The 24,487-nt window shown below is 55.3% G+C and overlaps 5 protein-coding genes and 1 non-coding gene across 6 annotated transcripts; 4 read left to right on the top strand and 2 right to left on the bottom strand.

Moving 5' to 3' along the window:
• Window positions 1-36: 36 nt before the first annotated feature.
• On the top strand, window positions 37-11,394 carry PHYSODRAFT_468981 (hypothetical protein; the record flags this gene model as incomplete). Its single annotated transcript, XM_009516230.1, has 2 exons — window positions 37-9,522; window positions 9,628-11,394. The coding sequence occupies 2 exons, from the start codon at window positions 37-39 to the stop codon at window positions 11,392-11,394; spliced, it is 11,253 nt and encodes a 3,750-aa protein (XP_009514525.1).
• A 346-nt stretch (window positions 11,395-11,740) lies between these two features.
• PHYSODRAFT_321081 (hypothetical protein) lies at window positions 11,741-12,109 on the top strand (the record flags this gene model as incomplete). Its single annotated transcript, XM_009516229.1, has 1 exon — window positions 11,741-12,109. The coding sequence occupies one exon, from the start codon at window positions 11,741-11,743 to the stop codon at window positions 12,107-12,109; it is 369 nt and encodes a 122-aa protein (XP_009514524.1).
• A 1,511-nt stretch (window positions 12,110-13,620) lies between these two features.
• PHYSODRAFT_553868 (hypothetical protein) lies at window positions 13,621-15,996 on the top strand (the record flags this gene model as incomplete). Its single annotated transcript, XM_009516228.1, has 1 exon — window positions 13,621-15,996. One exon carries the CDS (start codon window positions 13,621-13,623, stop codon window positions 15,874-15,876), a length of 2,256 nt encoding a protein of 751 aa, XP_009514523.1. The 3' UTR covers window positions 15,877-15,996.
• Window positions 15,997-16,256: 260 nt separating this feature from the next.
• On the bottom strand, window positions 16,257-16,337 carry PHYSODRAFT_t5. Its single transcript has one exon. It is a non-coding gene; the product is annotated as a tRNA-Ser (tRNA).
• A 718-nt stretch (window positions 16,338-17,055) lies between these two features.
• On the top strand, window positions 17,056-18,426 carry PHYSODRAFT_321079 (hypothetical protein; the record flags this gene model as incomplete). Its single annotated transcript, XM_009516227.1, has 2 exons — window positions 17,056-17,619; window positions 18,355-18,426. The coding sequence occupies 2 exons, from the start codon at window positions 17,056-17,058 to the stop codon at window positions 18,424-18,426; spliced, it is 636 nt and encodes a 211-aa protein (XP_009514522.1).
• A 5,379-nt stretch (window positions 18,427-23,805) lies between these two features.
• On the bottom strand, window positions 23,806-24,231 carry PHYSODRAFT_474301 (hypothetical protein; the record flags this gene model as incomplete). The annotated part of the gene is made up of 1 exon (XM_009516226.1): window positions 23,806-24,231. The coding sequence occupies one exon, from the start codon at window positions 24,229-24,231 to the stop codon at window positions 23,806-23,808; it is 426 nt and encodes a 141-aa protein (XP_009514521.1).
• Window positions 24,232-24,487: the final 256 nt, after the last annotated feature.

Here is a 24,487-nt window from a genome sequence, read left to right as displayed (position 1 = left end):
GCTGACTGCGTCGACGCTCATTTGCTGTTGCTTGTGATGGCACGATGCTGGGAGGGCCAAGGCGTGCTGCACCGATGCGTTGCGCTGCTACTCGTGGTATGTCTACTGGCTTCGACGACGCTGGCCAAGCAGTTGACTGTCCTAGTGCAGCCGCTGACGTCCACAGCGGGCGAGCCGCTATCAGTGCAGCCTGTGCTGGCGCTCACCGACGATAGCGGCAACATTCTCACGACTGAAAGTAGCGGCACGGTCTCGGTGAGCATCGGCAACAGCCCGTCTCGGTTCGCAGTCGTTTACCCGTCGGGGGCTGCCTTTTCGTTCGTGAATGGCATCGCTCATTGTTCAGGGCTGTACATTAATGAGGCCAATGTGGGCTTCACACTCGTGTTCTCGTCTTACTATCATGGCGTGCGAGCGGAAACATCAAGCTTTGACGTCGTCGTGGGCCCCAGGTACAGGCTTGCGATTCTTGCCGATATCAGTACGGCGTATGGTGGTACTCCCTTTTTGCCGCAGCCAACCGCAGGCGTGGTGGACAAAGGCGGCAACCTTGTCACGGCAACAAGCGAAGGCTCGGTGCGGATTGAGATTGAAGTAAACCCCGTGGGGGGCGTCTTGCAACCAGCCGCCCTTCTGAATGTGTCCATCGTTAGCGGTATCGCTCGGTTTCGCGGCGCATTTATTGACGTCGCTGGATCTCCCTACGAGCTTCGCTACACGACGGATCTTGTACTAGCTGGAGGAAGTACGGTGGTCACGAATCCTTTCACGGTGGCAGCAGGTGTTTGTAACAAGCTTAACTTGACAAGCTCGCCGGGTACATCAAGGGGTGGCAAGGCATTTTTGATGCAGCCAGTGCTCAAGCTGCTTGATTCGGGCGGAAATATTTTGCAGGCGGACAGCTCAAGTATTATACGCGTGACAATTGCCGCTAACCCCTCTCGTGGTACGCTCACGCCAACGGATGCTCTCACAGCCAAGGTGCAGAAAGGAATTGCTATTTTCCGTAGCCTGAAAATTGACAAAGCGGGCAATGGGTATTCTCTTCGGTTTACACTGTACAACAAAGTGGAGGGCAAAAATACTTGGAAGAAGTCGGACGTTGTCCAGGTCTCAAAGACGTTCGACGTGCTTACTGGGACCCCGGTATCATTGTATCTGCAGCGTAATCTCTCCGATGGTGTTTTGGATGGCCAGCCCAATGAAGAGCAGCCGATTGTGGCGCTGCTGGACTCCGGTGGCAACGTGGTAACTTCTCTTGAGACAGGAACCGTCACAGCATCTCTCGTTTCCAGTGCTTCCGTAAGCTCGAGCGTTGTTGTTGATACGTCTACGGCCCCTCTTTTGACTGTTGTGAACGTGCGCGCTTTGATCAACTCGACCTATCCGATGCCTTATGGTGTTGGCGCACGTGTATCCGTTCAAGTCACATTTTCTGACGAGGTATCCATAAAGGGTGCCCCAACGTTAGAACTGGCGACATCAACAAACGGAGCTGGGGCCAACGGCAAAGCGGTCGCAGTCGCAACAACCACGGTTTGGTCCAGCACGTTTGCTTTCGAGTATGACGTTGTGGTCACCGACAAGACTGCTGATCTGGAGTATACATCTACCACAGCTTTGTCGCTCAATGGTGGCATGATCTCGGACCGGAATGGCAAAACACCGATTCTCGCGCTGCCAGCTTTGGGCAGTGCGAATTCTCTATCTGGAACCAGCGCAGTCGTGATCGATACGACAGCCCCAGTGATCACGTCTGTGACGTGTGCCAGCCCTGGCGATGGTGAATATGGAACCGGACAGCAAATTAACCTGCGAGTGCAGTTTTCCCAGCCCGTGTCTGTGTACGGTAGCCCGCTGCTGCTGGTGGCGCTCACCACTGTCGGTGGCGGAGCGGGAGTACGTAATGCGGTGTTTTCCAGCGGAAACAACACCAACGTTTTGGTGTTCGTCTACACGGTTCAAAACGGTGACATGGCGTCAAGACTTGATGTGACAGCTAACATCAATGTTAACGGCGGATTTATCAAGCATTTCTCCCAGCGCCCCACGACTGATGTAGTGGTGACAATGTCGACGGTTCCAACCAAACTCTCCACCGCGAATAATATCGTCATTGACACAGCCATTCCAACCATCGATGCGACGGTGGGCGTAACAAGCAGCACGAGTAACGGCATCTACGCCCCCGGAGACGAGATCAAGATTTTGATCACATTTACCAAACCAGTGGCGGTGACGGGCTACCCGCGTCTATTTCTCGAGACTGGTCCAATTAAACGCCCTGCTGGCTATAGTTCGGGCAGTGGCACGAAAGTGCTGACTTTTGTCTATCGCGTATCTGCTGGTGATACTGCCGGGAGCGGTTTCCTGAACTATCGAGACAACCAGGCACTGAACCTTAATGGGGGTACGATCTCCCGCTTTCTTGTTGGGTCATCCGGGGCGGTAGGGGCCTCTGCAGTGATAACCTTGACTGCTGCAACACTTGCAGGTAAGGCTCTCTCGGACAACGCTCAGCTGACTATCGATGGCCTCCCCCCAACAGTGACGAGGATATCTGTTTCCTCTGTGTCGTCTGCCCCCTCCACAACTGTTACCCGGGGCGACGAAGTTGTCATCGGCATTAGCTTCTCCGCTCTTGTTACTGTGGACACGACGAAAGGGACTCCGTCTCTGCTGATGGATGTTGGCGATCAGAACCGCGAAGCCGTGTACAAGTCCGGGAGCGGGTCTCAGTCCCTCCTCTTCTCTTACAAAGTGAGATTGGGGGATCGAGCACAGCTTGGAGCAAACTATCGTTCGCGTTCGGCTTTAGTGCTCAATGGTGGAACAATTCGACGAACCTCCATGGCCCCCACACTTGACGCTTACCTGACATTACCAGACCCGCCTTCCTTGAGCCCGCAAATAGTCGTGGATCGAGCTTTTGGCTTTGTGACGAATATCACGAGCTTCACGGCGGATGTAGCCTCGGGCTCGTACGGCTCGAAGCAAGTTATCACATTGTCGATCGTCTTCTCGGATGAAGTGGCACTATCCGGCACGAGCCCTCCGTCGCTGAAGATCAACACAGGCACCGTCGTACCGTACGCGACTGGTAGCTCCACGAACACGCTGGTCTTCTTGTATATCGTTCAAAACGGTGAAGCGACGGCATCCCTAGACAAGATTGACGACAATGCCATACTGTGTGCTGCCCCGGCTTGTCAGATTATAAACTACAATGGGGAACCCGCGAGTCTGTCGCTAACCGGGATCAACCTCATGCCTGCGAACATCGTGGTAGACACCAGTGCTCCTCAAGTGGTGAGCGTGTACGCAGTCACGACAGCTCCAACAGTAAACAATGGCGTCTTCGTTGTTGGGGACGTCATTGATGTCGTGGTCAAGATGGATCGCGAGGTCTTTATCGATCCGCCGCCCAGTGCGTACCCGGATAAGGCGCCGTTGCTACTCCTGAATACTGTTAAAGGTGGGAAACCTGTGCTGTGCATAGGTTACGCGAACAATGACCGCCATGTTCTGCTTTTCAGATACGTTGTGGAAGTGGGAGACGTCGCGGCCGACCTTGCGTACATGGATCAAAACGCACTGACGCTGAACAGTGGCCAGTCTTCCATCAAACGATTTTCGACTACTCCAACGACGGATGCTGTTCTGACACTTCCCGTTCCAGTGCCTCTTGGAGTATTGCTCAAGGTGAATGGCAACACGATCCCAGCTGTCCTGAGTGTTTCTTCAACAACTGCCAACGGACTCTACCGATGCGGTGATCAGATCACTATTACAGTGTTCTTTAGCCAACACGTCATTGTGAAAGGGGGACCCTTCTTGTGGTTAGACATGGGGGCAGTTGCGCGCAAGGCACTGTACAATGGTGGAAGTGGCTCCACGGTGCTCACGTTCATTTACACGGTTCAAGAAGGAGACTACTCCGTGGATATGGAGTACGTGGATCATCACTCGCTTGATTCGACCACTAGCGTTAGTGATACGATTGCAACGGCGATCCTGCACCTGTCAACGAATCCAACGACGGTGGCGGATGTTGATCTTCCTTTCCCTTTCACACAGGGCAGTCTCAGCTTCAACAAGAACCTCCAGGTTAATGGCCGCAAACCCAGCATCGTATCGACCCGGTTTGTGTCTCCTGATGGTCTGTACAAAGTTTCCCAGTCGGTGGTGATGGAGGTGGCTTTCAGTTCCTGCGTCGTGATTGACAGAGGTGCATTGGGAGTACAAGGACCAACCCCGAGGCTACGCTTCCAGCCTACCCCGGTATCATCATTATCAGTTTCGTCTGCCACAACAATTACGAGATATGGAGTTTACGTGAGTGGAAGTCCAGGTACGGCGCTGCGTTTCGAGTACTCAATCAAAACCGGAGACACCGCGATCGCGCTAGATTACGCCGATACAGCAGCCTTGGAGCTCAATGGCGCTCGCATCTTGACGTGCACTGCGAACGCGAACGTGGCTCCAACTCAAAGCGTCGATCTGCACCTGAATCCGCCTGGAGGTAGACTGCTGGGCGCTACTGTCAAGCCTGTGGTCTTCGGAAAAGCTACTTTCACGGACCTTGTGGTGGATCGACTAGGCTTCGACTATCACATTAAGTTCAGCGCGCAGTACCAGACAATGCTGGAGACGAGCGCAAGCTTTGATGTGCTATCTTCCGCTGTATACGGTCTGCGTAGCTCACCGTATGCAAGTGGTGACAGTCTCGGTTCGAGTGTCGACGTGGACGGAGACACACTCGTACTTGGTGGGCCTGGGGCAAGCGAACCTATATCCGCCGTGCAGATTGTTACCGCTCTTGGAGACGCTGAGACCTACGTGAATGAAATCCAGGTCCTCCAAACTGTAGCACAACAACAGCCAGCGGTGCAGGTTCTTACCAGTTCCGCTGCACCGGGCGAGACAATTGGCGGTTGGTTCTACCTGAAACTGGGTTTTATTGGTCCCACACGTCGCTTGGCCTACAACGCTGACCCCACGCAAGTAAGCGTGGCGCTGGAGATGGATTTAGGCTTCGGACTTCAGACGATAAGCGTGACACGGGAGCCAAATACCTACTGCGCTTGTAGCAACGGATACGTGTGGCGTATCACATTCTTATATGCAGAAGGACCCCTGGACGCATTGACGGTGGCTAGCAGCCAGCTTACCGGAAGGTTGGCCACTATCGGGGATGGTAGAGGCGGAATTGCTGCGGTTATTGCAGTTCCCTCCACCACGCTGGGAGGAACCATGACACTCCAGTTGGGCAATCTCATCACGCGAAACATCAAGTTCAACGTGGATGAAGCGGAGCTGACGGGGATTTTGACGCAAGACTTGCACCTTGACGTTTGGAGTGTTTCCCGCTCGCCACCAGGTTCGATGAATACGTACACTTGGAGTGTTACGTTCACAGCGAGCGATACACTTTACGATGTGCCTCAACTGCTCCCTCAGGGTATTCTGCTGACTGGATATGGTGCAAGCCTCACTGTTCGCACAGAGCGCAATGGCCAAGGCCGTCTGTCGGGGTTCTTTCGTCTGCGGTTCCGCACAGACATTTTCCCAAGTGATGAGACAGGCGATATCCCAGTGGCTGCTACTGACCACGATGTTGAGGTCGCACTTGAGAGTCTTGTGTCGGTGAACGATGTGACAGTGCAGCGTTCCACGTCAATGAACGTGTATGGCGGGTACTCGTGGACTGTAACCTTTGTGCAGGTTAATACCAGGAACGACTACGGGCCCGTGGTGGATTCGTCTGGTAATCTTCCTGCGCTTGTGCCGGTAACGACAAAGTTAAAGGGCACCAATGCACGTGTAGCCGTACAAGTCGGTGGCTACGAACCATCTTCCTTAACCGCAGACGGTTTAGGCACCAATGTAGGTCTTCCAGGTGGATCGGCTGGTATGGTTGCTGTCTTCACGAGAGGAAATAACGATTGGAAGCAACAAGGCGGCACCATCGAAGGGCACGATACTCGCGGTGGCGACTTGTTTGGATCGAGTGTAAGCCTGCAAGGTAACACTTTGGTTGTGGGTGCTCCAGCTGCAGCCATCTTTGGCGATTTCGAGAGGCAATCGCTCTTGTGCAACGCTGACGGGGGCTACTTACGTTTTCTTTTCAATGGAAAAGCCTCGGACCCAGTTCCTTATGACGCAAATATGCGAGAGCTGCAATCGGTAATCGCAGATGTGATGTCAGTGGACTACGGGGAGGTACAGATCGACACAACATTCAACAAACTATGTGCGGGAACCGAAATCGATCTTACGCTGCGAGCAGGGGACCACGGCGATGACTCTGGTAACATTCCTGATCTTTCCGTTGACTCAAGTGCGCTGACTAAGCTCGGAGGTCCTGGGGCAGCTCAAATGCACGAGTACTCTGCAGGTACCTTCCGTAGCGACGGTTCAAGTGCCAAGGGATTGCAGTGTGGTGCGGCCTACGTGTTCACCCGAGACCAGGCTCTAAGCACGTGGTCGGAGTACACGAAGCTAGCCCCACCAGCTGAGCTTATTGGGAATGTGCGTGATTATGGGGCGGCGGTTGCGCTTTCCGACCCGTTCGCAATTGTGGGGTCACCAGGAGCCTTCAATGAAGAGGGGCGTGCATTCGTCTATCAGTACAACGGTGTGGATAGGTGGAAGCTTTTTCAAACACTAAGCGCAGCACCTAATGTGATTACGAGCGGTGATCGGTTTGGGGAAGCTGTGGCGATTTCGGGTACAGCGACCACCACCATTGTTGTAGGGGCTCCAGGATACGCCTCGAAGAGCGGTGCTGTGTTCGTGTTTGATCTCGTGGGGGGCTATTTCCAAAGCCGCCAAATGCTGTTGACGGTGACTCCGGAAATGCAACCAGGTGATCGCTTTGGAAACGCATTGGATCTGGATATGCTTTCAACGTATACGCTAGTGGTTGGTGCTCACCGCCATACGTATCAAAGTCCTGGCATGCTGGACGCTGTAGACGGCGGTCTAGTACTTGTGTTTGTTCGTCGAAGTAGCACCGACATCTTCTTCGTTCTGCAACAAGTACTCTATGGATCAGATACACGCGCGCGCGATCGGTTTGGAACGAGTGTGGCTGTGGCAAAAGACACGATTGTTGTGGGAGCGCATGAGCTGTACGAGGGAGCACGAACGATTCGAAAGGCGGTGCAGGCCATCACTACGAGCGCGCTAGAGAGTGAAGCAACCGGAAAGATCCAGGGAGGCTCGTTTGTGTTGAGTTTCTTGCGGTCAAATGCTGGAGAGGATCCAACAAAGGTGACAACTCTGAAGCGGATGCAGACGCGGCTGATTGCGTGTGACATCACTGTCTCGGGGTTGCAAGCAATCTTGGAAACCGACTTTGAGCTAACAAATGTAATTGTACGGCGCGATGGCCCGAGTACTGCCAACGGATACACTTGGTACGTGACCTTTGCGGGAAGTTCAGGTGAAGTGCCTCTTCTCGAGGCTGACAGTACAGGGCTTACGGGAGGTGAAGTTACTGTCAAATGGGTTAGTCGTTTGGCCCCCGTACTTCGAGGAAGTGCATACGTTTTCACCCGAGATGCAAACGGAAAGTGGACGGAGCAGGCTTCGTTCTTCCCTCGAGAGAAGCAATACTTCGCATGGTTTGGCTCGGCAGTTGCGATCCACAAGCGTACGGCGGTTATTGGAGCGCCCAACCTGGATACGTACGTGTCCGGCATCAATTCTGGCGGCGCCTTCGTCTCAGACCTCGGAATTATGTCCCTGCGCTTCTCGGCTAAGACGTACAGTGTGCTGGAAGGCGACAGTTTGGACGTGACAGTGCAGCGGTGTAGTCGCTCTGGCGGCTTCTGTGCCATGGACGTATCGGCTGCCCCTCAACTTTACATCGAGTATGACACAGGCGACGCTTTTTCGGATCGGCAGTCTGGATCTCAAACGTACGTCCCGGTGATCCCCCACATCGGCCCATACCGAAAGATGTCGAGTCTTGATGCTGCTGGTAGGCAGGGCTCAGCCTCAGTGTTCTTCGCGAAAGATGTGATGGGCCAAGAACCGTTCCCACAGATAGGCAACGGGCGGTGGCTCAGCGCTGATACTGTTGGGACAGCCAACGGCCGCAACCAGTTCTACGGCAGCAGCGAGCGTCGATCGCTATGGGTGGATACACTATTTGACTATGCTGGATCGTCCGACTATTCGTCGAGCTCTGGAGAGCTTTACTTCGATGGCGTGGATGATTTAATGCACGCGTTTACGGTGCAGACGACGAACGACTTCGTGGTAGAAAACCCCGATGAGACGGTAATGATGCGGCTATCACTTCCTGGCATTTGGCCCAGCGTCACGGGAGATCTTTGGTCTACGCTCACAATCAAGGACAACGGAGATGGTGGCAGCGGCGCTCGCTCCTATCTCGCGCACTTAAACCCGGACCCAGCCTTGGCCCAAGTACAGAGCGAGTTTAGTACTTCTGTGAGCGTTTTCAATGCTGGCAACGTGGCTGCAGTTGGCGCACCTTCGGAGAAATCGGACGGAGGCGTCAAGTGTGGAGCCGTGCACTTTTTCGTTCGTCGCAGTGGGTTTTGGGAGCGTGACGCGACTGTTTTCCCGTCCGATTGCACGCCCGATATGAGGTTTGGGGCGTCCGTAGCTATTGACGGGAGTCTTGGCCCGGTCCGAGCCATTGTCGGTGCCCCGGGTGCAGACGCAGCGTACATTTACCTCTACACGAGGGACGGTCTAACCCCGGCTGCAAGGTGGACTCAGGAGACACGGCTGGATGAACCAACGCTACCCACGGACGACATTAACCACAACTACGCAGGCGCAAATGCCGTGACAATCTTCGGTGACGTGGCGGTTGTCGGCGCTTCCGGGTTGGAGAAAGTGTTCGTGTACCATCGAGGTATCGACGGGCTTTGGAAACTCGTGTCAACGCTGCGCGCAAGTGACCGCGTTCAGTACCAAATCCTGGAGCGGACTGTCGAGCAAGCGTATGCCTTCGGATACTCCCTGGATATGGATCGCCGGACAATCATCGTCGGGGCCCCGTTCTCGGACGCATGCGCCTTCACTGCGCAGCAGTACCATAGTGCAGACTTCGACCGCCGCTACTTTGCGAAGGGCGCCGCCTACGTTTTCCATCTCGAGGCCCAGGAGCAAAGAATTGTTCTGCGCACGAGCAACCCCCTAACAGCGGGCACATTCAGGTTAACTGCAACACGTCGAGGGATTACAGGAATCACGCGCGCCATTAACTACGGTGCAACGGCAGCAGAGGTCAAGGCGGCGCTGGAAGGAACCAACGGCCAAGACGGAGACGGGTCGACCATCGAGGCCTTGGGCTTTAGACTGCTTGAAGTTGGTCGCACTGGGTCAATCGACCAGGGGTTTACGTGGAGCGTGACGTTCATCGGAGAAATCTTGTCGGTGCCGGTGCTGAGTCCGTCGTGGTCGGGCTACGGATGCACTACATGTAAGCCTTTCAGCAGCACGTTCATCGCCGACCCAGCTCGCCAAATTCTGGTCTCAGAGGTTGTGGCGATCGGCACAAGCTGGAAGCAGCAGACGCGGGTCACTGCCCCCGACGGCAACCCTGGCGATCAGTTCGGAATAAGCGTCGGGCTCTGCGGCGAGCAGGCGATTGTGGGCGCTGCCGGCTCGAGCGCTTTCACGACGACGACATGGGATTTCGAGACGGGCGATCTAACGGGATGGGTGGCCACGGGCACGGCTTTCGACCAACAGCCGACGTATGGAGATAACAGCTATGCCCGTATCAACACTTACAGGCAAGGCGGGACCCCAGGTGCCTCACCACGAGGTCAACGAGCTCAGCACGAAGGTCGCTACTGGGTGGGGACATTCGAGTCGCGGCCGGGTGCAGGAAAGGCGACTACGGCAGCTCAAGTAGCAGCTCAAATGTGTGGTTTCGCCAACGACGAGTTGTGCCGGGCGCCAAACTACAAGCTGCCAAGTGCGAGTGCCTCGGCGGGCACAACCCAAGGAGACGGCCCGCAAGGAACGCTTACATCTCTTCCCTTCACCATTGAAGGCCAGTGGATGTCGTTCCGCGTCGGCGGTGGCTGCGACGTTCGCTTCGTGTACGTGGAACTGCTGATCGACGGCCAGCCTGCCGCAGTAGCGGAGTCGGTGGCGGCTGAACAGGTCGCAGTTGAAGTCACCGCTGACGGAGCTGCTGCCACTACGTCGGCAGGGGACAGCATCCGACCCGTGACTGCAACGTCGAAGCTGAGAGCCACAGGTCGGTGCCAGGAAAGCATGCACACAGTCACGTGGGACTTGAGCGCCTTCCAGAACCGCTCAGCGCAGGTGCGAATAGTCGATGCATCCAGCAACGTGGTCTGGGGACACATCAACTTCGACGACGTGCGGTTTTCGTGGGGAGCCACGCGGGTGGCGCAGTCGTCGACATCGAAGGCTGGCGCCGCCTACACTTTCCGTCGCCGCGCTCCAGGCGCCGCGTTCCCAACTGCCAAGTGTGAAGGCATGAATCGTTGGAACTGCGAGTGGGAGTTCCAAGCGCGCCTTGCCGCCAGTGATAAGCGCAGCGAAGATCTCTTCGGGTCTAGTGTGGCGGTTGATGACGTCCAAGGTATTGCGGTGATCGCTGCACCTGGTCAACCCGGTGTGGACGCCAACAACTCAATTGATCGCGTGCTGAGCGATGGCCTCGACGTGAGCAAAGGGGGACTGGCGGCTATGGAGCAGGTGGGGAGCATCTACGTGTTCCGTCGCTCCGACGAGGTGCGCGACGGCGCGGGTGTGCTGCTGCGCACACCCAAGTGGACCCCCAAGGAGGTGGCCAAGATACAGTATCCCCAAAAGCAGCGCCAATCTCGCTTCGGAGCTGCTATGGACGTGGACGGCAGCGACTTGGTGGTGGGGGCGCCAGGGTTCTCGATATCTCCCGTGCTACCGCAGTCCGGCCGAGCGTTCGCGTACGATCTGTCCATCGCAGGGGTCAAGTTCACAAGCCCGTGGTTCGCCTGCATCGAGGGGAATCCGGACGGCCTCGTAGGACTCACGCTGTCGCGCTCAGCAGCGACGAGCAACTTGACTCGACCCCTCACTGTTGGCTACGCGACGGAGGACCGGTCCGCAGTGGGCGTGGACGCGTTGAAGTTTTCCGCCTGCCTCAAGGTGCCGTCCACGCAGCGCAAGAACTGCGGAGACTACCAGCAAAGTGCGGGCGAGGTGACGTTCGCGGCCGGAGAGACGTCCAAGCTGGTGACGATCCCCATCATGGAGGACACTTGTCTGGAGCAGTGGGAGAAGCACTTCGTGGTGCGTCTGCACGTCCCCGGGGGTGAACCGCTGCTAGGAGAGGACTTCATAGCGCGCGTGCGCATCGACGACGACGACTTCGGCAGCGACCCGTGCTAATAGATTGGTAGTAAGGGCCATTTAGAGAACTGGCAGCAGCAGATAGAGATCGAGAGAGATACTCTTACGCGCGCAATAGAGGCAGGAACGGGTGGCTTCAACATGATCGACCGATGCACATCAACTGTGGTGATCAAGATGCGCTCGCTGTCTCAGGCCGCATGGTCTCCGCGAACTTGTGAGGCGGATGCTAGTCAGCGCGAGCCGGCAAAGCCAGCTCGCTTCAGTCCAGAGGCTGCCGTGCCCAGGGAGAATCGTATGGAAACTCGTCACGCACAGCATCACGTCGCTGCTCGCTTCACTTCGCGATCCGTTGAAGCGAAAGCTGCTCGTAAGTGAGAGTAGAATGGGCTCGCAGCGCTCCAAGACGTCGGCTGCGGACCTCGTGGCCAAGCCGACGGAGGAGAAGGAACTCGGTCCAGCGGCACTCTGCGCGAGGATGCAGGAGAGCTTGACGACGGGCACTCGGTACCGCAGTCCCATCAAGAAGTTCCCCAAGTGCTTCACCTGCTTCACCGGCCACGAAGCAGTCGATTGGATGCTGAGCGCAAGCGGGCGAGAGATGCCGGCGAAGCTGTGCGCAAATGCCAGACGCTGCTCGGCCGAGGGCTCCTCGAGCAGGTCGACGGCCCCGCCGAGTTCGACAACGACCCCAAGCGGTTCTACCGCTTCACAGCAGCCTGACAAGGCGGACGCCACTCTTTCACCGTCGTAATTGCTGAATAATATACCGGTACACACAGACGCGCTTGTCGAGACTCGACTAAGCTGTTGCCCTTGTTGAAGTTTACTTACAGAGGAGGTCGTGCCATCGCCGACGAGGTGGGACCATGGTCGATGTCTCGACAAGCATGGGGTGTTGTGGATCAGATCAAAGCGCATCTGACCGATGCATGGGTCACTGTGACTGCACGCGGCGATCGATGCAACAGGATGTGGGTGTATGTACCGTAACAAACCCGTCAGCTCGACAGTCCGTCAACTCTGCCAATTGTCAGCTCAACAGCAGTGGCCCGCAACGGCCACACTCTATTAGACCAGCGGGTGCTAACTCATTCGGCGGCGGGCCAAACACGGCCGAGAAAACCGCGCGAAGCAACGTAGCAGACACGAGAGGGATCGTGAGTGCGCAGGACAAGAAGTCCAAGTGGATAGACTCGCGATTGCCAAAAGGCGAAGCGGGGATTGCATATTATTTACAGTACCCATGCCTGCATCCATCCTACATCCCTACCATGCTGGAAATCTCAACATCTCAAGACAAGTCCGGCGTGAACCGATCTTGTTGCTCGAGCGCAGCCATCTTACGCTTGCAGTGTGGCCGGCCATCTCATTTCGCGCTGTTCGGGAGCCGCAGCCCGATTGCTTCCGCGCGCTCATTTCGAGTCGGACCGGCGCCGGCCACTCGGGTGAAAGGCACTCACTTGCGGCCCGAGGCCACCCACACAGAGCTGTGACCAAGAGTGTCCGTCTGGACTGGTGGAAAGCGGCAAGCGCCACATTGAGGCACGTTGAAGCCGCGCGGGCTCGTCTTTCTCCGGTACAAAGCTACATGTACCTCGCAACGAGTCACAGGCAAGAGAGCGTCGCGGGCCGCAGCACTTCGGGTGCCTATCCACCGCGGCGACAGCAACCTTCACGCTGCAGACACAATGGCCACTGCGTCGGCGGCGGTCTCCGTTACTGCGTCACGCGGCCGGCCCAAGTTCACTGCATTCGGCAAGGCTGCGTGCAGCCTTGGCGAAGGGGCGGCCGTGGCTCCGCTCCGCTGTGGCTCGGCCGGCCCTGCAGGTTGACGCTCCATTAGCGGAGACTTTCTGTGTCCATTACGTAACGAGTCAAAAACGAGTCGGTCCAGAAGAGCCAGTCCTTTTAATGGATCCAAGTGAGCTGCCGTTGACGGCCGGACGATCTGTTTAGGCACTCGGCTTTCGGCGCAGTGCCTCAAGCGGGCCATGTGCCGGCCGAGCCCTTATCCGCACAACTGGACGGCGCTGCTCTGCTCTTCCGCGATCGCGTCGCCCGCCCCCACTCTCCTCTTTGCAGCGTCGGGCGCAGAGACTCGCCCGCCTGTCGCCTTCTCGACCGAACTCGCTCGTTTCGCGCGGCCGAGGCGCGTGCATTTCCACTTCGGACGGCTCAGTCGACCCTCCCAGTCGGCTCGAACCGGTTCGCGTGTCAACCAACGTAGAGAGCTCTCTCTACGTACGTTAGCTCATGCCAGCCATGCAGTTCTCCATGCCCACGGCCGTGGAGCGCGTGCCCGAGTCCTCGGCCGCCAACGGAGACCAAGAGGCCGAGCAGGAGGAGGCGCTGCTGCGTCTGGCCGCGCGCATGAAGCAGAACGTGGCCACGGGCGACCGCCGCCGCCACATCTTCAAGAAGTACAGGGACTGCTTCACCGGCATGGAGGCCGTCGACTGGATGCTCGAGCAGATGGAGGCCAAGAGCGTCGCCGAGGCCGTCCGCAAGGGCCAAGGCCTGATGTCCCACCGATACATTGAAAAGGTGGAGAAGGAGACCAAGTTCGAGTACAACAAGAAGCGCTTCTACCGGTTCACGGCCACGACCCCCGAGTTCGTGCAGGCCGTGGAGCGGCCGCTGCCCAGTGCCACGCTGGACCTGCCCCTGAGTGCTGCGGCCCGACGACGAGCCTTGGCCGCGCTTATCGGCGGCTTCGTGGCCGACGCGGCCTCGACGTCCCTGAACGGCGTCTCACACCCAGAGAAGACCATCCCGAACCTGCTGAGACTGGACTTCGACCCGGCCTTCTGTGGCCTGTACGATACGTCCGACGGCAGCGACAAGAAGGGCAGCCGCACCAGGATGGAGTCGTCCACGGGCTTCGAGGCCCGCATTCTGCTGCAGTGCATCGCTCGCCGGGGCCACATTCACGGCTCGCAGCTGGCCAAGGACGCGTACTGGGGGTTTAAGAACGACCACCGACTGCTGAGTGCGTCGTCCAGGGCGTTCATCAAGCGCGTGCACTCCGGCAAGGGCTGGCCGCACTGTGCCGTCAAGTGCCGCTCCATCGACGTGCTGTCGTTGATTCCCATCGTTGTGGCGTTGTACGCCGGCACCAACCAGCTCTTCACCAAGGTGGACGAGCTGGTCAAGGTTTTCTACGTGGGCACTCGCGTCCGCGATGCTGCTCTAGTAGCGGCCTTTGTTCTGGAACAGGTGATTCTCGGCGCCTCCGTGCTGCAGGCCATGCGTATGAGCATCCGCACGGAGCGACTCAGCGTCAAGCAGCGCAAGGTCATCTTTAAGGCCTTCACCAAGTCGCAGCTGCCCAGCTACGAGGCCATTCAAAAGTTTGGCAACCGTGGCTCGCTTCCCGGTGGGTTCCACGCGGTGCTCCAGCCGCTGTTTGTGCTTAACGACTACCCTACGGCCGTGCGCGAAAACATCATCGGAGGTGGCCGAACGTGTCGGCGCGCCATGTTCATCGGCGCGTGCTTTGCTGCACAAGACGGCCTGGACGCTATCCCCGAGGGCTGGATCCAGAAGACGCAGTACTTCGACTTCATCGAGGCGGACGCCAGCACGCTGGTCGGCCGTCGTGAGGTGCAGGGTTCGTTCACTGAGGAGGACGAGGAGGACCGACTTGCCGCGTACATGGACTACGTGCCCCGATCGTCCATGTCTTCGAACCGTTCCCGTCACATGGAGCGCCCGGAGTCGTCCCGCCGCAGCAGCCAAAACCTCGGCGCTTCGTCCTCGAACGTCAACGGCGAGGCCTCCGACATTGCCGGTGAACTGCCGCCTGAGGGCGTGTCGTCGTCGCGCCGCTCCTCGGGCCCGATTCGTCGCCGCTCCAACAGCTACGCGTCCTCGGGTGGCCTCTCGTCGCCGCGCTCCATTGCGTCCAACTTCTCGTACGCTTCGCAGACGACCACTGCCTCCAGTGTGCGCTCGGTCATCGACCTGGGAGACATGGACAAGTTCTACCAGAGCGGTGTGGGCAACACGCTGACGGCGTCGTCCACTCCGCGCTCGAGCGGAGGCACTGACGGCCGCTTGAGCTTCGAGATGCAAAAATTCTTCCAGGCCTACGGCGCCGCTGCCGCCGCGCGCGGCTCGCGTGGCTCGCACGGCTCCTTCGGCGAGAACGGCTCGTACGGCAGCGGCTCATCGACTGTTCGCTCGAGCGACCTGAACCAGCTGCGTCCGAGCGACATGGCCCCGTACCTTCGCCGCAGCTCTGCCGGTGCTCGCCGCAGCGATCCCCGCAGCGACCCGCACCTCCGCCACAGCTATATCGCCAGCTCGCGCCGTAGCGACACCAACCTCATGTACGGCAGCCACCAGCCTCGATACTCCGGCAAGGTGTCGCGCGTTAGCGACCCGAACGCCTTCTACCGCCGGTCGTCGTCTACGCCCGCGTACGTGCCCGAGGCCGAGCGATCGGAAGACGTGGTGCTGGCCCACCGCGTATCACTTGACGACGAGCAGCGCGTGAGTCTTCACGCCATTCTGTAGATAAAGTGATACGCACCGGAGGACTTTCGAGCACGCGCACTTCGTCCAAGGACAGCAAACGGATCAAGCGGCACGGGAGGGAGGCGACGGTGAGTTGTTTAATTTATTGATATGAGCGCAGCGATACGGATGGGGAGGAGAGAGAAACCAGCAGAAACAGTCAAGCGTCGACGTCGACGGCAGGTAGGTTATGAGGTAGATGGCGGGCGGGCGTGGTGTAGCGGACGTGGGGGAGTCATGCAGTAACAGTGACCGTCAAGTTTGTTTTTTACTCTGGAGTCTGTCCATCTACTTTTGTTGTTGTCCTGGTTGACATTCATCAACGATTTCTGTGATGAAATGTTGATGTCAAGTCTATGACGAGCAAATCGCAAAAGTATCGACAGCTGTGAGGTTTGAACTCACGCGGGTTACCCCAATGGATTTCAAGTCCATCGCCTTAACCACTCGGCCAAGCTGTCCCTTATTGTGCCACGAACAAGTAAATATAATATAACGCTGTGTTGAGAAGGTAGCTTCGTGATGCAATTCGAATCCCGAAGAGAAGCAGAGGAGAGACTCACCTGAGGAACAGTATGAGAAGAGCGGTCTCGTCGGTCGGATCTGACGCAGAACATCACGACCAACTCCACAGGCACGACTTCCTACTGCGCGAAGCTCCTCAAGAACGAGACGATCCTCTATCCGTTGGACAGGCAGGCAGGTTATCTTTCGGAAGTCTCAGCTCTTTCAGATTCGCCTGTCGATCTTGGCACCTGGTACAACTTTGGCATCGGGCGTTCAAAGCTAGGTTAAGCAGCCCAGCCAGAACGTCGTCTACATGTAGTTTGGCAGCTTCGACCAACTCACAACGATGAGAAGCTGTTACATTCTCCAAGCAGGCACCGCGAGACAGCGGAACACAGAGGCACTGGGCAAATTGCAATACATGTCATGTACTTCCATTTTTAAAATAGAGCTTTTCCCAAAAGGAGTAGCGATTTGACCCATCTGTCTCAAAAGGAGTCGTTGTTGCAAAACGAGTAGTTGGGGTGCACCACATACCATTCTTGGCGATCTTAGGATAGAGAATGTGCTATTTGCGGTATGATATTGCCGTGGGTTTTAGCTGGCATTCTCCATCGTTCTCGTAGTGCTATCACAACCAGCTTCCTACTCTAGACCCGTCCCACCATCGCAATGGCATCGGCTCGCGCGCTCATGGACTTAAACGCCGAACACGGCACGTCTGAATTGAAGGAGGGCATGCGCTTCAGCTCCGGCACAGACGCGACCTATTTCATGCAGGACTACACGTACAATGCCAACACACGCTGTTGTGTTAAAAGCAGTGGAACAATGAAGACGTACACTTGCAGCCACGACAAAAAAGCCAAGCCCAAAGGGGCCGTCTCGAATGACGAGGGAGAGACAACTGTCATCTCCTCGGTCGACGACAGGAGTATTCCCGGTGATGTGTGTGGATGGGAGGTTCGCGTCTCGATGAAGAGAGAGCGTGGTGGGCCTCAGCTCTTCTGGGTTTCGTATATTAACGACTTGCACAGCGACTTGTGTACGTCAACTGCCAAAGTTACCAAACGCCAGCTCACCAAACTAGCCACACTTCGTGCCGCGGTGTTGGGCGACCGGAAGGTTAAGGGCAAGGCACTTGTAGCGATGCTTCAATCTCGAGATGGAGTCAACATGCAGTTCAGCAGATCACGTTATATCGTGCTAAAGACGCTATCGTCGATTCTGCTGATGGTAAATGGGAGGAGTCATTTCGTCGTCTCCCGTTCATGTTGGCTGATATACGTGATTTGAACCCGGGCACATTGATCCAGTTGGAGGTGGACCAACACCAACGATTCCTTCGAGGGTTTATCGCGCTTGGTGCTAATGTTCAGTGCCAGTCGGGTCTGTTGCCGTTGTTAGGATTTGATGGTGCACACGCAAAGCATTCAAAGTACAACGGTGTTGTGCTTTCGCTTCTTGGCCGGGACGGCAACAACAAGAATATTACGTTAGCTACAGCTTTGGTCAATGTCGAAAATGAGGCGAACATTCTATGGTTTTTGGAGCAGTGCCATTGCGCTGGGATTCAGCTTTCCGGACGTGCAACTTTTTGTGACCGCGGCAAGATAATCGGAGCTGCACCCAAGTTTTTCTTGCGCACCGGTGTGCTCGTCAATCTGCGTTATTGCACACTTCACATCATCCGCAACCTGCACAAAAAAATCAAAAAGAGCGTTCAGGCGTTTGATAACGCTGTGTGGGCAATTCAAGGTGCTGACACCCACAAAAAATACGCTGAGGCTCTCGATAAGATGAAAACTGCTTTCGGCGATGATGTAGTGGAGTATTTGAAGGAGATCGGCCCAACTGTGTGGACAGTTCATGCAAACATGAGCACATACATTCCTTCGGTTGGCGAAGACAATGGTAGCGGAGCTGACATGCAGGGCGATATTGCGGGCAACCACTCTGGATCTAGACTAGATGCTGCTGCATGTGCGTCATGTGGAGGTGATGGAGCTTCGTGTCACCTTGCCAGCTCGAATGGCGTTCTAAGCGCATCGATAGAGGCAAGCAGCGCAGATGAGGACTTTAGCGAAGCTGAATGTGAGTGTTGCCAATTTGCAGAAACAAACGCCGTACCGATGTTCCAGTGGCGTACATCGAACTTCGTGGAAAGCGACAATAACGCTTTGATCGAAAATGGAGATCGTGACTCTGATCCATGCAGCGCATTTTACAGGGTACGCGGGTCGTAGCAGCACGAGAGTCGGAGCCTCTGGCGGAGGCGGGAGCCGCGAAGCAGCCACAATAGGTACTCCGTAAGCTCAGCCAAGCTCTTGGCCAGAGACTTGTCACCTGTGGGGGGGGGGCAGCAGAGCCAGCGGCTTAATGTCCTTGGGGAAGGCGTGGTGCACTTGCGTGGTCTGCTTGCTGCGCCCGCCGCTTATCAGGAATGTGGATGGTATGTGGTGCACCCCAACTACTCGTTTTGCAACAACGACTCCTTTTGAGACAGATGGGCCAAATCGCTACTCCTTTTGGGAAAAGCTCTTTTAAAATACCTTATGCAGAAGGACGCTGCCCGCTACACCTGGTAGAGGTAGGGTTGCTGCCAGCAGATTGGGTCGCTCCTGGTCCACGCGAAGTGTCATGCGGGTGACCAGCGAGAGGCTCGATCGTCAGAGGTCGTCTTATCCGAAACTTCAGCATGTGCTCGTTGGATAGCCGCAGGCTCCGTCCGTCATCTTCTTGGCAAAGCAACTGGCATACACCGCAACGCTGATCTCCAGTGAAGATTCTTCATTCCTACTGTAGGTTGCGACCCATGCAATCTCATCATAGAGCACGTCGGTATCATCGCTACGCTGAGCCAGCTCGAGGATCTCGTTAGCTGTCCGGCCATCCGACACGAAGGAAAACAATAGCGGTAGCAACAGCGGCGACGGCGATAACATTCCCTGACACTACACGCTACCGGTACACGTTGTTGCCAGAGGTCCGCCAATACCGTATTTTATTGTATTGAGATGATTGTCAAGCCCTAATAAATATTACAACTTTTTGACAATCAATAACAAATATTGCCGTATTTTATATTGTATTGGAGCATAGAACATCCTACAGTATTTTATCGATTTAGAGGGGAGAAGAAAGTCCTCACCTTTTTCATCATCGCCGAGGACAACATCAACAGCGCTCGAAACGAAAAGTTTAGTATCATAATTTGCGTTGATATTCAAGTTTCTAGCAGCGAACGTTTCACTGTGAAGCCTACCTATAGGTTCAATCCATGCGTAGTAGAACGTTGCATGATCGCTATATTATGATAGTGGCTGGCGTCCTGTCAGTTCGTTGAAACCTGCTATCGGCGAGCTCACCAATGGTAAAATGTTGTGTATTGAATTGTTCTTTGCCGTCAGTTTTGGAAGTACGATGGCGACAAAGCCATCTCCCTCATGAACATCACCCGGCTTTATGTATCTTGAGCTTTGCTGCCGTCTTTCCTACATGGTTGGCCCTCGTAGGTGCAGTGCTTGGCTCCATAGTAGCCAATAAGATTGCCTCTTTGCCTTTATACTTAACTTCAATATACTGTATACAGATGCCTATATATTGTGGTGCAACACTCCCACTAAAGATGACAGCGATGTACTCAAGATCTTTCCTCGACTTCAACGACTTCAACTTCGTTCTCAGATTCTTTTTTGTCTCATGCCCAAATTTAAAATCCAGGTGACCTAAAATAGTATATTCAAGGCAGCGCTGGTACCCAACTTAACTGAGAACTGCCCAACATGATGTTCATACTTTATCTTATATATTACGGAAGCCCCTTCTCATATTCTTCTCCGCCTTTTGCTTTTGGCTCTCACTCCCTCATCCGCTTGCCTACCCTTCGGGACGGGGCCGTAAGCCACCCGACATCTCCTGACGACCGGAAGACCTGGCCTAGGCCACAGAGAGCACACTGCTCCCGGCTTTTTGCGCCGACAGGCTGCCAACCGTCCAACTGGGGACAATGTCGGGGGGAAGTCAGATCTACCTGCTACTCGCGACCACCCGGCTTATGACCAAAGTACTTTTCGATGGCACAGATTAGGGAGTCACTTAGCATAAAATTTAGCTTAAATCGAGTGTACAGCACTCGGAGTACGGGGTTGATAGCCCGAACGGTTCACTGTCCTTAAAATAGGGCTAGGTGCGGCAATTAGCATGGGTTTTAGGCCTTAATTATGCCTTTCGATCTTTAATTTTGCTCACTCCGTAAATTTGGCTTTAATTTGTGTCTCTGTTCTCAATTTGTATCTCCGTTTGTGATAGTCTATATGTAGCTTTTTGACTTATTTTTGGTCTAAAATCACTTTTATTGACACTGTTGGTTACATTTTGCTCTGTATCATCTTGTTCCTGATATTGATACTATTTAGAGTCTGATCGTTAATTTGAGACACTCAAATCCTTAACTCCCATCATGTCTCGGAGCTTTTCAAACTGGTTCTGACTGAGCGGCTTAGTATGTGCATCCGCTATCATTTCGTTCATATTACAGTACGTTACTGTGATACTTCCCTCTTCATGTTTATCACGAGCATAAAGATGCCTGATATCAATATGCTTTGTGGACGAATGACTACAGGGGTTCTTAATAATACTAATGGCGGCAGTATTATCACACCAACACTGAGTCGGTAGTACTTGTCCGTATCCTAACTCATTTATAGTAGCCGTAGCCACATTGCTTCTCGTACGCCCTCACTTGCTGCGACTAGTTCTGACTCCGCTGTGTTGAGGCTTATACAATCTTGCTTTACATGATGCATGCACCAGCGAGTAGCGATACATAACCCGTAATAGATTTCCTTTGCTCATGTGCATTCGCGAAGCTCGCGTCTGTGTATAGCTCAAGCTTAATAGTCCTATTGCCATCATATATTAAGCCATACTGCGACGTTTCTTTCCAGTACTTTAGTACCCGCTGAGCAGCTCTCCAGTGACTTTTATTGTAGCAAGACAAGTACTTACTTAGTTCCCTCACAGCATTAGCTATGTCAGGTCTAGTGTCGTGTAGGAACACACACTAAATTATATAATAGCACACTTTCCCCACCAACAACACCCACCAAGTCCCGATGACTCAATGGGCTTGTTAGGGTTAGAACCTCAAGGCCCAGGAACTTTCCCTTGCACCGGGTTGATGTTTCCTCTGTGCACCGTGTTTCCGCTTAGTCAACTGACGGAAACCCAGCGTCACCAGCCACGAGCAAAGGATGGTACGCTCTCACACGCAATATAAACCTCGCAGGCCCTCAGGAAGGAAGGGTCCCAGCCAGTCACGGCTTGATACGAGGGTACCGGAGCTATACTCCGGCGGGAAGGATAAATGGAGTGCGCTCTCGCTCCTCCACTACTCGGCGATGACTCGCCCTTCGTATACACGGCCACTTCTTCACTACTCTTGGCCTGACCACGGGTAAACGCACGCTACGATACTAGCAGGCGCGTCCACCGACAGTCATAATCCTACCAACAGATTTATCCAATTGCTACGGGAACTCACCGATAGCCCGGACGTCTTCCTTGAGTGGTTGGGAGGAAAAGCGGTTTTGTTCTTGTTGCCCAAAGGGCATATCTGTTCTATCTTCTCCTTCCTATGGTTCAATACAAATATCTAGTATAAACGCGTCCGTTTTGGATCTTCCCAAGTAACCACCGACCCTTCAGAGCCTCCTCGACGCCCCAAGAGGCCTCTCGATGACTCTATTGGACGATGAAAACTTGGAGCAGTCGCCGGGGCTCGAACGGTCGTCTTAAGTGCGGATCTCGGGTCAAAGTTCGCTGTAAGCTCGGATCGTACTTGAAGTCCTGGGTCTCGAACTTGGGTGTCGACGAGTCTTCGGCACCGGTCCAGAATGGCCAATCAGCATCCGCCGAACATTGCTGAACATGTCCGACGACTCGGGTCGCCACTGAAGCTTGGTCGTCAGCTCGATTCTCGTTTACCGCCAAATCACTACACCACAGCTGCCCCCACCACTATGTGAACCACATGATGGCGAGCGTCGTGGTGCGTTCTGCTTCTGCTTCCTTTCGCTGTTAACGACGTCTGGTATTGTTTGCCCCGGTTGCGTGCTTGGTAGGCGTCTGCGTTGTCGTAATGTCGCGCCGGTGGCTCGCTGCTGTAGGCTTACCTGGTTCCATAACTCGGGTTCGCACCGAGCCGTCGGGGCCGGGTTGGCGACCGCCGCATAGTGTCTTCGACCTCGTCCGGTATAGTGCCGACATCTTGTCCGCCTTCGCCGCCGTTCGACGACCTTTGTTGAGTTGAGCAGCGGTGGCATCATCGCTTTCGTCAGATTCTGCTTCGTAGACAACGGCACGACACTCCATGACCGCTCGGCTTGATTCTGTACAACCACCCGGTTCTCGGGAACCATACAATGATCAGCATCATGATGCGTGATGACCTGGACGAGGTTGGTGAGGCCGTAGACTGCGGTAGCTCCTTGCGCATAGGCTTCAGCAAGTTCCTGCGGCCGATCCGGTCCTCAGAAAAACTTCTCAGCCACCATCTTGCCGTAGCGCGTCTGACCCAGCGTAGATCCTGCTTCAGGCGCTTCAAGTCATCGGCAGTTGTCAGCGCACCTCCGTCCGAGCTCCAAGCACACCAAGTCTTCGCCAGCACTGCCCTTGAGTTGTCGGGGGAAGTTGTAGTTCGTTCCAATCGGGATTCTCCATTCGTATCATTCGCGTTCGATCTTCATGTAGCATGCAAAGCTGCAGTAGCCATTTTCGTCTGCACTCCTGGGCTGCATTGCCCCAGGCGCAGTTCACCGTGAGGTTGAGTTGTCGCGGACGGAGGCTAGGCGTTGCGCACGACCACGACACTCTTCCAGCAAAGTCCACGTGCAGCATTGGTGCTTTGAGACCGCAGAGGTTGGTACGCAGAGACCTCGATTCCATCAGCCTCTTGCCCCGCTCCATGTACGGCCAGATACGACTGACCCAGTCGACGCGAGATTTCGGTGTGCTGTTGGTCTGTCCGTTCTCTGGATAACCTGCACTGTTTGCACAAAACTCGCATTCACCAGTCGTCGGCAGTGGTTCCAATGTCTTGTCGGTCCGGATCGGTGGCTTCGTCTTGAGCTTGGCTTGTGACCGAGTTATCGGCGCGGCCATGGTAGGCTCAATGCTCCTTGAACTACTGCTGGAGAAATCTTGGGACCGAAAAGAATCACCGGGAAGCACGTTCTGCGGGGATATCCCGTCTGGATCAATTTTGTAGATCACAGCTTGGAGTTGGTTGAGCTCACAGAGCGTGGCCTTCCTATCGCCACTCAAAACCACCTTCGACGTCTGAGATTCCAACGCTTCAGAAGCTAGCGAGTCCGCGGCAGCATTGTATTTCTGTGCGACGTGAATGTATCTCACAGATCACAGTCGGGCCTTGACCTCCTCGTGGTAACTCGGTTGAGTCATCGCCCCGGAGTCAGCTGCCCCTAGCGAGTGCAACAACGCCAGCCTTGAATTGCTAACAGCGACCAAGTCGTCGGCACCGAGTTGTAAAGCCGCCAGCACGCCGTATGTCATACCGGCGCTCTGGGCAAGGGGGCTCGTCGTGTCGGCGAGGTAAGCGTTCGCGGCAATCATCAATTTCCACTCCGGTAGGCGCCACACAATCCATGCGCAGCTTCCATCTGCACGATACTGCCCAGGCTGTGTCAAGCCCGCGAAAGATACCACGCACCCCGTATGACTCTTCGGGAGCCGTGTCTTTGAGAGGCTTGACGCAGTAGGAGTCGTCGGGAAACTTCCAGTCGGTATCCACGCGCTGTCATTTGTCGCATCATCCTCGTCCATGTCCAGTACGCTCATCACCGACATAAAGGTATGCTCCGCCATAGCGAGGGGAGTGTGCGCGTCGTAACGGGGGACCAGATGAGTTGTCGGTGCTTCATTGGTGAGGTCACAATGCGGTTTCAAATCCGGAGTGTCTCCGTTTGTCGCCACAGTCGGAAACTGAGTTATCGAGGGTTGATCGGGAGCAATTTCGGCCACTTGTGGATCGGCTGGCGTGTCGTCGGGAGCGACTTGACTGCTTCTGCCCTGGTCCCAA

The sequence above is a fragment of the Phytophthora sojae genome (assembly GCF_000149755.1).
Source record: "Phytophthora sojae unplaced genomic scaffold PHYSOscaffold_1, whole genome shotgun sequence".
In the NCBI taxonomy this organism is placed as follows: Eukaryota; Oomycota; class Peronosporomycetes; order Peronosporales; family Peronosporaceae; genus Phytophthora; species Phytophthora sojae.
This window is presented reverse-complemented; position numbering and strand designations above follow the sequence as displayed.